Consider the following 12,909-nt stretch of genomic DNA (forward strand, 5'->3'; position numbering starts at 1 on the left):
CAGGGGCATAGAGTAGAGTGTTCTGTTAAATTTATAGAAGACATTAGTTTAGCCTTAGGTGGAGTATTGTGTCCAAGGCAGGATGTGAAGGTATGGGAGAGAGAGAGAGAGAGTGAGAGCTGAAGAAAATGACACTGGTGATGCTATGGTGAGGTATATTGGAGGAGTTAGGGCTGTTTTCCGTGGTGATGAGAAGGTTGAGTGAAGATTTGATTGAGGTGTTCAAAATCATGAGGGACCTGTGCAGAGTAGGTAAGGGAGAAATGATAAATCATGCGCGGGTACAGGTTTAAGGTAACTGGCAAAAGAAGCCAAAGCTGCATGAGGAAGAGCTTTTCCATGAAGCAAAAGGTTAGGTAGGATCTGAAATGTGCAGCCACAGAGTGTAACAGAGGCAGATTCAATCATGTCTGTCAAAAGGGAATTATATGAACATCAAATGAGGGAAAATGTGCAAAGTTATGCAGAAAATGTGGGAGAATGACACAAAGTGATTGCTCATTCAAAGAACTTTTGCAGGCATGAGGGGCTGATGGGCTTCCTACTGCGCTGTAATCATTCTGTTGTCGCCACTGATGATGTTACCTAGCCAGGTAATGAAACATCTGGATATCAAACCTACAGCTCAGCGAGCAAACCTACACCCTAAACCTCAACCTGAGCTACAAACCTTCACAAACCTTGCGAAAACCTATGGGCGCAACATGCTACAACTTGCCCGAAGATGGGAAAGGAATGCCATCCGAGAGAGTTCCATCCGCGAACAACTGTACTTCCTACCTGAATGTTTGAGACAACAGTGACTGCCAAAACGTCTCCAATATAAACCGCCGATAAAAACACCTCAAGCCAGAAGCTTAACAGAACGAAATGGCCGCAGAGTGCTCCGAGAACTAATCAATGACGCCCACCACCGACTCCGAAAATACAACCGGGAAATTGCGGACAAAAAACCGTTATTCAAACAAGCAACAAATCAAGAATGGACAGACGCGGTAGAATGAGCCATAAACACCAAACAATGACAAACACAGATAAAGAAAAATCGGGACCTGAAGAAAAATCTTGACAAACTCACAAAAAAAGACAAAACCGATAATTCAGGGGCATGGATAAAGAACTTATCAGACCGGACCCTATCAAACACAGAAAAAGCGGTACTAGTAAAAGGATTAAATTTCAATTACCGAGACGCTGACAAGAAGGATTTCCTAGTGGCATTAGAAACCACATTGAAGGACAACAATCACACGGAAGAAACTTAACAAATGATCAGACAGACAGTTGCACCTATTCCGAGCCGAAAGAGGGGAGGAAACAAACTGAACACACAAGAAAAAAAACCCTAGAAAACCTCAAAAAAGACAAAAACATCGTTATATTACCTGCAGACAAAGGTTGGCTCACAGTCATCCTGAACAGAAGGGATTACACAGAGAAAGCCAATACACTACTCGCAGACACCAACACCTACCAACAGGTGGTGCTAGACCCAACCCCACAACTAGGAAACAAAATTACATATCTCCTAAGAAAATTACACAATTCCGGACAATTAAACAAGACGGAATTCCAGAAAATGAAGCCCGATGGGACCAACACCCCATGATTCTATGGATTATCAAAAATCCATAAACCAGGAGCCCCCCTCAGACCTATAGTCTCACTACCTGGAAAACCAACTTACAGACTGGCCAAAGAACTACACGCAAGACTGAAATACCTAGTAAAAGAGTCACAGCATTCCATCCACTCCACCCAGGAATTCCTAAAAATCATCAAAAACACCAAAATAGAGGAAGACGAAACAATGATCTCATTTGACGTAACAGCACTGTTCACCTCCATCAACATCGACCTGGCAAAGGAAACACTTACCACACTTTTAGAAGAGACCATCACACATACACCCCAACCACCACCAATCACATTACCAATGAAAACATCATGAAGCTAGTGGACCTGTGCCTCACCACCCACTTCACTTTCAACAACATAATCTACAAACAAACCAACGGCACCCACATGGGATCTCCTCTATCAGGATTCATAGCAGAAGCGGTAATGCAAAGACTGGAACAAACAGCCCTACCAACCATCAAACCAAAAATCTGGGTCCGCTACGTAGATGACACCTTTGTCATCACAAAACGAAACAAGATAGAAGAGACATTTAACATCATCAACAACACTCTCACAGGCATAAAGGTCACCAAGGAGGAAGAAACCGACAACAAACTCGCATTCCTGGACGTCACAGTCAAAAGAAAGGACAACGGAGAACTACAAACCTGTGTATACAGAAAACCCACAAACACTGATCAAATACTTAACTACACCAGCAACCATCCCAACACACACAAACGAAGCTGTATCAGAACACTATTTCAATGAGCCACCACACACTGCAGTACAGACGAACTTTGGAAAACAGAGGATAACCACCTATATAATGTATTCAAGAAGAACGGATACTCAAAAAAATACAGTCCGCAGATTCCTCAAGAACAAACCACGACAAGCAGACCAAACACAGCCAGAAACCCTAGCCATCTTACCATACATCAAAGAAGTTTCAGAAATAACAGCCAGACTATTAAGACCCCTCAGAATCCTAGTAGCACACAAACCCACCAACACTCTCAAACAAAAACTAACAAACTTAAAAGACCCAGTACAACTCATGGACAAAGCCAACGTCATCCACAAAATTCCATGCAAGGACTGCCACAAACATTATGTAGGACAAACAGGAAGAAAGTTAGCCACCAGGATACATGAACACCAGCTAGTCACAAAAAGACACAACCCTCTCTCCCTCATAGCCCTACACACAGAGGAAAAAGAACTCACCATTTCGACTGGGATAGGCTAACCAAATTCTGGATTAGTGGTGCTGGAAGAGCACAGCAGTTCAGGCAGCATCCAAGGAGCTTTGAAATCGACGTTTCAGGCAAAAGCATTTCATCAGGAATAAAGGCAGTGAGCCTGAAGCGTGGAGAGATAAGCTAGAGGAGGGTGGGGGTGGGGAGAAAGTAGCATAGAGTACAATGGGTGAGTGGGGGAGGGGATGAAGGTGATAGGTCAGGGAGGAGAGGGTGGAGTGGTTATTTGGAAAAGGAGATAGGCAGGTAGGACAAGTCTGGACAAGTCATGGGGACAGTTACTGAGCTGGAAGTTTAGAATGAGGGTGAGGTGGGGGAAGGGGAAATGAAGAAACTGTTGAAGTCCACATTGATGCCCTGGGGTTGAAGTGTTCCGAGGCGGAAGATATGGCGTTCTTCCTCCAGGCGTCTGGTGGTGAGGGAGCGGCGGTGAAGGAGGCCCAGGACCTCCATGTCCTTGGCAGAATCGGAGGGGGAGTTAAAATGTTGGGCGACGGGGTGGTGTGGTTGATTGGTGCGGGTGTCCCGGAGATGTTCCCTAAAGCGCTCTGCTAGGAGGCGCCCAGTTTCCCCAATGTAGAGGAGACCGCATCGGGAGCAACGGATACAATAAATGATATTAGTGGATGTGCAAGTAAAACTTTGATGGATGTGGAAGGCTCCTTTAGGGCCTTGGATAGAGGTGAGGGAGGAGGTGTGGGCGCAGGTATTACAGTTCCTGCGGTGGCAGTGGAAAGTGCCAGGATTGGAGGGTGGGTTGTAGGGGGGCGTGGACCTGACCAGGTAGTCACGGAGGGAACGGTCTTTGCGGAAGGCGGAAAGGGGTGGGAAGCGAAATATATCCCTGGTGGTGGGTCTGTTTGGAGGTGGCAGAAATGTCGGCGGATGATTTGGTTTATGCGAAAGTTGGTAGGGTGGAAGGTGAGCACCAGGGCCGTTCTGTCCTTGTTACAGTTGGAGGGGTGGGGTCTGAGGGTGGAGGTGCGGGAAGTGGATGAGATGCATTGGAGGGCATCTTTAACCACATGGGAAGGGAAATTGCGGTCTCTAAAGAAGGAGGCCATCTGGTGTGTTCTGTGGTGGAACTGGTCCTCCTGGGAGCAGATCCGGTGGAGGCGGAGGAATTGGGAATACGGGATGGCATTTTTGCAAAGACATACCAGAGAATTCCTAAAGGCCTGGCACTCCAACCACAATGCCATAAACAAACACATAGATCGAGATACCATCTATCAATCCCTCAGAAAACAGACAGGAAATGACATCACCACAAACCCCAGAAACCCCATCCAGGACAAATATATGAATAGAAAGCAGGAGACAACAGCTTCACTTCACTTGGAGGTCACCACTGATGATGTTACCTAGCCAGGTAATGAAACATCTGGATATCAAACTGACAGCTCAGCGAGCAAACCTACACCCTCAATTCTGTTGTCCTGTGGGACAGTAGTGTTCCCCAGGATTCAGGATGAGGACTACTCTAGTTTTTTATTATATATATTAGTGACCAGGACATGGGTACACTGGTCATTATTTCAAAGACTGCACATGACACAAAATTCTGTTTCCTACTAAACAATAAGATTGAGCATAGAACATAGAACAATACAGTGCAGAACAGACCCTTCCGCCCTCGATGTTGCATTGACCTGTGGAGTATTCTCAGCTCATCCCCCTACACTATCCCAAAATCGTCCATGAGCTTATCTAAGGATTGTTTAAATCTCCCTAATGTGGCTAGGAGGTCAGAGATTTTAACATAGACAAAAGGAAGAAATGTGCAGACTCATGGCTGATGAAATTTAGCACAGAAGTGTCAAGTGATAAATTCTAGTAAGGAAAGGCAACACAAACTGAATTAATATTTCTAAAAGAGGTGCAGTAACAGAGACTGGGGGTAAAGGTGCAAAAATCTTTGTAGGTGACAGGACAAGTTGAGAAGGCTGTTAAACTAGCAACCAGGAACCATGATTTTACAAATAGGGATACAGAGAACATCATTGCGCTAAGACTTTGTAAACCACTGAATGGCTGGGATATAGTGTTCAGATTTTGGCACCACACTTTAGAAAGGGCATCAAGGCCTTAGAAAGGGTGCAGAGAAAACCTATTGAAATGGTACCAAAGATGAGGGACTTCAGTATCATGGAGAGTTTGGGAAGTTGGGATTGTCCTCCTTAAAGCAGAGAAGCTTAAGAGAAGATTTGATAGAGATGCTCAAAATCCTGAGGTGCTATTTTACAGCAGATTGGGAGAAAATGTTTTTTTTTGGTAGGAGGACAGGAACAAAAAAATGATCTGGAATGGGGCTGCCTGAAATTGCAATGAAAGCAGATTCAATGGAAATGGATGTGAACATAGGAGGGTATGGTTAGTAAGTTTGTCGATGGCACCAAAATTGGAGGCGTAGTGGACAACAGTGTAGTGTGGGATCTTGATCACATGAGCCAATGGGCTGACGAGTGGCAGATTGAGCTTAATTTGGATAAATGTGAGGTGCTGCATTTTGGAAAGGCAAATCAGGGCAGGACTTATACACTTAATTGAACGTGGAATTTCAGGTCGATAGGATAGTGAAGAAAGCATTTGATATGCTTGCCTTTATTGCTCAGAGCATTGAGTATAGGAGTTGGGAGGTCATGTTGCATCTGTACAGGATGTTGGTTAGGCCACTTTTGGAATACTGCATGCAATTCTGGTCTCCCTGCGAGAGTAAGGATGTTGTGAAACTTGAAAGGGTTCAGAAAAGATCTATAAGGGTGTTGCCAGGGTTGGAGTGTTTAAGCTATTGTGGGAGGCTGAATAGATTGGGGCTATTTTCTCTGGAGCGTTGGAGGTTGAGGGGTAACCTTGTAGAGATTTATAAAATCATGAGGGGCATGGATAGGGTAAATAGATAAGCTATTTTCCCTGGGGTGGGAGAATCCAAAACTAGAGACCATAGGTTGAAGGTGAGAGGGGAAAGACGTAAAAGGGACCTAAGGGGCAACTTTTTCACGCAGAGCATGGTGCGTGTATGGAATGAGCTGCCAAAGTAAGTGGTGGAGGCTGGTACAATAACAACATTTAAAAGGCATCTGAATGGGTATATGAATAGAAAGGGTTTAGAAGGATATGGGCCAAATCCTGACAATTGGGATTAGATTAATTCAGGATATCTGGTCGGCATGGGCGAGTTGGACCAAAGTGTCTGTTTCTGCGCTGTGCATCTCTATGACTCCAAATATTCAAAAGGAAATTGGACAATTGTTGGAAAAATAAATATTTACAGGACCTAGGGGAAAGAGCCGAGGATTGGAATTAAATGGATAGTCCTCTTAAAGAAGAATGATGGGCTGAATGTTCTCCTGCCATGCAGTCAGCTTTTATGATTTTATCTTGTCAACTAAATTAAATCCTGTAATTCTCACAGTGGTATTTGTTATTATCGATATCAACTTTCCAAACTCTCTCTGACATGTGTTGTAATCCCTGACCTTCTGACTTGGAGGTATTATCTCTGAACCAGGACTGACAGGCAACACAAAGGGTCACATGTTTGTGGTGAGCAGGAAGATACTTACCGCTTAAGGAAATTTGGATGGTCATAGGTGAGGTAACTGCGGCCAATGAACTGGGGGATTTCAATGGAATCTGTAATAGCTGAAATTACAGGAAGAAATTCAGTGAATCTCTGCAATTCCCAAACAGGCCGACAGAGGACAGCCTTGGTTCACATAGGGGCCTCAGCCACAGAGAATCAAACTCTCACACAGATGATGCCAGACCCATGGAATTTCTCCAGCACCTGCTGTTTTTACTACTTACTCATTTAAGTTGAGGTCTGTCTCGCTATGTCACTTGTTTTTCCCTTCTGGAGCACATCAGAGACACTCTTGCACCATGCCCAAGCTCCTAACATTAACTCACACTGAATACCAGTCAGAGTAAAGCTCCATCTACTCCCCTGTCTGCCCTTTAACCTCCTTACCTCTCTTATCCCTGTATACTTTCCATCGTCCCCTAAATCTTAAACACCCCTTCATCTCTCGCTTCTTCCTACATGCACATTCTCCCTCAGCTCCTGCATTTTACCCCACACCACACATACATTTTCCTCCTCAAAACTCTCCCTCCCAGCACTCTTTCATCCCTCTCCACACTTGGCCTTCATCCCCAGTCTTTCTCCCCTCTCATTCTGCCTCGATTCCCAGTATCCCCCCTCCTCACTCATCAGGCAATCCTACCCATTCCCTCCCTCACACCCCTCCTCCATCACCCATTAATCTTCCCCTCTGCCCTTCCTCATACTTGCTTTCTTATTCACACATGGAATATATGTGGGTAAATAAGTGTTTGTGCATCTCGGAAGGAAGAATAGATGAGATGAATATTATTTAAATAGAGAAAGACTGCAGAAAGTTATGGATCAGAGGCATTTGGGAGTACTTGTGCATAGTCCATGTTTAGTGAATAATAGTTAAGCCAAATGGAACATTAGCCCTTATTTCAGAAGGAATGGAGCAGAAAAATAGGTTGGTTTTGCTAAGACTGTAAAGGGCACTAGTCAAATTACAGCTGGAATACTGTGAACAGTTTTGAGCCTTTCATGTAAGGAAAGATATACCGGCATTGGGGGCGATCCAGAGAAAGTTAACTAAGCTGAACCTGAATATGAAGTAACTGTCTTATGAGGAGAGTTTGAGGAGATTGGGACGGTACTTGTTGGAACATAGAAGAGTGAAAGGTGATCTTATTGAAACATACAAAAGTCTTAGTGCACTTGATAGGGTAAGTGTAGAAAGATTCTCTTCCCCTTGTCGTAGATTTAAAGACCAAAAACTGCAATTTCACAATTAGAGGTCACACAATTAAGACCAAGATGAGGAGGAATGTGGAATGAGTGAGTCTGTGGATATCTTTACCATAAAGGACTGTCAAGGCTGGGCCACTAACTATATTCAAAGCTGAGCTGGACAGATTTTTAATCAGTAAGGGAATCAAAGGCTATGGCAAAAGGTGGAGATGAGGATTATAAAATTAGTCATGATCTCGCTGAACAGCAGAGTAAACTCGATGGGTTGAATGACCTACTTATATTCCTGCATCTTATGATATTTTTGTGTCCCTCACCCACCAATCTTCCCCATCCCATCCTTCAACTCTCCCCTTTCTATTGTGAAATTTCTGTTCTCCCCAACAACTTCCCTCAGCCACCCCCTCGCAATGAAGGCGAAAAGGATTAAATTGTGAGGATAGTTTGCGTAAACCTGGTTTTTTAACATTGAACTGGGGAAGTCAAGGGGTGATCTGATCGAGATACTAAATATATTAAAAACCATTGACCATTTCTCTCTGTTGACCTTATCTTCACTCTTGAGGGGAGTTCAGAACAAAGGGATGCAAGGCATCAATTGAAAGTGTTAAAACTGAGATTGTTACATTTTTGTCAAAGAAGGGAATTTAGAATTATCAAAGTTAAAAATCACACAACACCAGGTTACAGTCCAACAGATTTAATTGGAAGCACTAGCTTTCGGCGCGCCACTCCTTTGTCAGGTGGTTGTGTCAGGTTGCGGACACAACCATCTGATGAAGGAGCGTCGCTCCGAAAGCTAGTGCTTCCAATTAACCCTGTTGGACTGTAACCTGGTGTTGTGTGATTTTTAACTTTGTACGCCCCAGTCCAACACTGGCATCTCCAAATCATTAGAATTATCAAACCATGGCAGATAAATGGTGCTAAAATAGCAAACATTCCCAATATTATTGAATGGAAAAACAGGTTTGAAGACCTGATTATATGTGTATTCACACCAAAGGACTGGGATTGGTTCCACAGTTGCCCAAGTAATGGACGCTTAGCTATCTGTAATCCGTAGGAAGTGTGATCATACGCTATTACTCGCACTGAGCAGCACTTGCAGAGTAGAGCTCCCTCTAGAGGATAATCAGGACACTTTCATTTGGCACATCAATTAACAAAATGTGGTGCAAATTCAGGAGTAGACTTGAGGTGGAATATTCATAAATCATTGAAAATGGCAGGGCCTGTGGACATGATGGGTAAGAAAGCTTACGGGATCCTGGGCTTTATAAATAGGGTCCCTCATTACTGTTCTGGTGTTCTCGGCTTGATAAATTGACTGAGGATTTTCCGATCTGCAAGCTCTACTCTGATGTTCTGGCTTAGACACCAGGATAGATCCTGGAGTACTTACTGTTCAGACAGTAATTTCCACATTCTGCCGTCCGTATGATGTAAAAAGAAAGAAGACAAGACGGATTGTTAGTGATAAAGAGTTCATGTTACACACGTTAAGCTTTAAGTCGGAGGCCATTTGGACCATTCTGTTCATGCTGGCTCTCTGAGGCACCTAGTGCTAATCCTTTGCCTTTTTCTGTTGCCACATTGTTCCTTTTTAGTCAATGATACAATTTAAAGGTCTTGATTAAATCAACCACACTCACAGACAATATATTCCTGACCGTAAACAAGTTGCTATGTGATAAAGACGATCCTCACATCTCTATTGCATCCTTTGTCATTAACCTTCAATCTGTGCTCTCTCATACTTGACCCTTGCACCAATAGGAACAATCTCTACCTAGCAACTCTGTCCAGAAACACCTTGATCCAATTGCCTCTAAGGGGAACTTATCCATTAAAGGGGTTATGTTTCTCATGGGAATGAGAGTAAAATGTAGGTAATTAATTAGTCTGACTGTCAATTACTTATGTTACAAGATGGAGGCAGGATTGTTATGCTGAATGGGCTGTTTCAACAGCATCTATACACTTACACATGAACATATCCTCTTCAACTCTTTAACTGTTCATAACATCTTTAATATCTTCTGCTTTGTTTCTTTATGTCTACATTTAGAAGTTTTGATTTAAAGCTTATAAAGTTTTAGTTAGACTGCAAATAGAGAATTGCGTCGAGAGTGTGGTGCTGGAAAAGCACAGCAGGTTAGGCAGCATCTGAGGAGCAGCAAAATTGACAAAGGCTTTTGCCTGAAACATTTATTTTCCTGCTCCTCAGATGCTGCCTAACCTGCTGTGCTTTTTCAGCGTCACACTCTCGACTCTAATCTCCAGCATCTGCAGTCCTCACTTCTGCTAAATTGAGAATTGCACCTGGCATCCTTCAGGAAGGATGTGAGGATCCTTGAGACTGACTCGAGTGGCCTCAAGGATGAAGGATTTTATTTCTAGTTAAATTGAAGAATCAGGGCTTGTTGTTCCTGCAAGCAAAAGAGACTAAGGGGCGGTTTAATTGAGATGCATGGTTGATCTGCCTTATCTAAACTTCTCACAAAGTAAAACTTAATTGTCTTTTGAATAAATCACTTTGCTGTCATGTGAACATTACTGTTCCACGCTTGCTGCAATGTTCCAGTAAAGCACAACACAAGCTGGAGAAATAACATCTCATTTTCCACTTAAAGACACTTCACTGCCTTGAAGTCTCAACATTGAATTCCATAACTTCAGAAACTGACTACCTTATGCCCTCCATTTTCTCCCCATTTTGTCTCCCCCATTCAGCTCTAAAGGTGGTGTTGTATTTGTGTCTTGTTTACTTTGCTCTTAGAAGCTAGGACTTATTCTATCCTTTTCACAGCTTAATTAATACCCTTTTTATATCCTGCTAAGTTTCTCCAGTATTCTGTGTGTGTGTGAGAAAGAAAAGCTCTTCTCACTGGCTGGTGGTACGAGGGCGAGCCGGAAGCAGCTTTAGAGTTTTAAGTAAGAGTTATGGGGGTGGAGTGGAGGATGGGTGTGAAGAGGAACAGTGAGTTGTCATGATCTGGAGCTAACTGCCCCTGAGGGTGGAGAAAGTAGAAATTATGAATGATTTTAAAACGAAATTGAACACCTGAAGGAAATGAATATGTAGGATGACAGGAGCAAATAGTTTTTTTTATATAAAATGAATCATCCACGGGATGTAGGTTTGGCTAGCTGGACCAGTCCTTATTGCCTAGGGGGGACAGATGAGTTGCAGAGTGCCAGCATTAACATAATGGGCAGAATGGCCTCATTCTGTGCTGTAATGACTTTAAGTTTCCTAACTTAACTTTTCTTTTCTAGATTGTTTAATCAAGCAGTATAATAGAGTTATTATAGAGGCTAATCATGCATTGATTATATGGTGGAACAGACTTGATCAGGCTTAATGGCCTCCTCCTGTTCTTATCTGTATCCTGGTAATATTTGTCCTGACGGTTTCCTACCTTTCTGACACCGCAGTCCATCAAAGCCCAGTGGACAATCGCATTCAAAGGCACTGTGATGAGGACGGCAACTGCCTCCATTGACACAGGGGTTGTTAACACATGGGTGGTCTGCATTCTCCAAGTTCACACTGGTACTGAAGTCCTGCTGGAGGTGGATGGTCCGATCATTCAGGATTATCTGGAGAGGGACAGAGGTTTCAGCGTGGGAATGTATGGAAATGTACACTGGAAAAATTGGGAGACACTGTCCGCAGGCTGTGGGGATGTGGAGGATTGAGCTCTGCCAATGGTTTCAGCAGAAGATGAGCTGAGGCAGCGACAGAATTGGGTGAATTTATCTGGCTGGAAACAAACATCCTGAGCAAAGGGAGAAGGTATAGGGTTAGAATGGAGTCAATACACAACTGCAAGGGTGCAAACTGTCTACTTCAAGAGAATTGCCGGAGCTGGAGAAATGGAGTCAGTCACTGGGGAATGGAGGTCACAGCAGGGACCAAACACAGCCTTCCCAACATTTAACAAAATAACATTCCTGCTCACACAGTACAGACAAATCAGAAACAATGTTGGAATCTTAAGGAATGAGAGTGAGGTTGAGCTGGATGTAGTCGGCAGACACACACAAAGACGTACTCACACGGACACATATACACACAATAACACATCAATATTCACAACACTTACACGTTCCAGAAACAGGGGTCACTGTTTAAGGATACAGGGTGGGCCATTTAGGACTGAGATGAGGAGAAATTGAAGACTTTTAAGAAAGATGTAAATATAGTTCTTAGAGCGAAAGGGGAGTATGGGGAGAAAGTGGGAAGAGGGTACTGAGACACACACACACACACACACACACACACACAGAGAAAGCGAGGACTGCAAATGCTGGAGATCAGAGTCGAGAGTGTGGTGCTGGAAAAGCACAGCAGATCAGGCAGCATCTGAGGAGCAGGAGAATTGATGTTTTGGCAATAAGCCCTTCATCAGGAATTTCTGATGAAGAGCTTCTACCCAAACTGTTGATTCTCCTGCTCCTCAGATGCTGCCTGACTTGCTGTGCTTTTCCAGCACCACACTCTTGACACATGTAACACTCACATGACACAGAGTACTTACATTCTGAATGCTTCCTGTGAAAGGCAGCAAGACTTCAGAGTTTCTCCTTACATTGTCGTAGTCAGGAATTCCTCCAAAGAATAGATCAGTGTTACACTTTATCTGTGTGAAAGCCCCCTGTTGGGAGAAGAGATGCCAGTACAGACAATATAGAGTTCTCAGAGTAAGAGATACCACTGTCTCAGAATGGACTTGTTCTGAACTGTTTCTCTCTGCACAGATGCTGCCAGACCTGCTGAGTTCCTCCAGAATTTGTTTTTGTTTTAGATCTTCAGCATCTGCAATTCTTTGATTTAGTTTTGGTCAGATGTTTTGTTGGGTGAGTGTACACAAAGATAGACCATAAGACATAGGAGTGGAAGTGAGGCCATTCAGCCCATTTAATTATGACTGGTGGGCATTTCAACTCCCCTTACCCGCACTCCCCCTTAATTCCTTGCAAGATCAATAATTTATCAATCTCAGCCTTGAAGACATTTAATGTCCTGGCCTCCACAGCGCTCCATGACAATGGGTTCAACAGGCCCACCACTCTCTGGTTGAAGAAGTGCCTCATTTCCATTCTAAATTGACCCCCTTGGGTCCTAGTATCCCCACCTAATGGAAACAACTTCCCAGCATCCACCTTCTCTAAGCCATGCATTATCTTGTAAGTTTCTATTAGATCTCACCTCAACTT

The 12,909-nt window shown here is 43.6% G+C and overlaps 1 protein-coding gene across 6 annotated transcripts in view; it reads right to left on the reverse strand.

Annotated features, from left to right (window-relative positions):
- egflam (EGF-like, fibronectin type III and laminin G domains) overlaps window positions 1–12,909 on the reverse strand; it is a 113,662-nt gene that overhangs the window by 11,210 nt on the left and 89,543 nt on the right. For 5 of the 6 annotated variants that reach the window (XM_072593333.1, XM_072593353.1, XM_072593343.1 and 2 more), the window contains 4 exons: window positions 12,231–12,347; window positions 11,109–11,289; window positions 9,089–9,112; window positions 6,452–6,530 (listed from right to left, as the gene is read on the reverse strand). In XM_072593333.1, coding sequence (XP_072449434.1) covers window positions 6,452–6,530; window positions 9,089–9,112; window positions 11,109–11,289; window positions 12,231–12,347 — 401 coding nt within the window. The remainder of the gene's footprint in view (window positions 1–6,451; window positions 6,531–9,088; window positions 9,113–11,108; window positions 11,290–12,230; window positions 12,348–12,909) is intronic. The other variant, XM_072593322.1, reaches the window with a different exon arrangement.

Source organism: Chiloscyllium punctatum, chromosome 2 (genome assembly GCF_047496795.1).
Source record: "Chiloscyllium punctatum isolate Juve2018m chromosome 2, sChiPun1.3, whole genome shotgun sequence".
Lineage (NCBI taxonomy): Eukaryota > Metazoa > Chordata > Chondrichthyes > Orectolobiformes > Hemiscylliidae > Chiloscyllium > Chiloscyllium punctatum.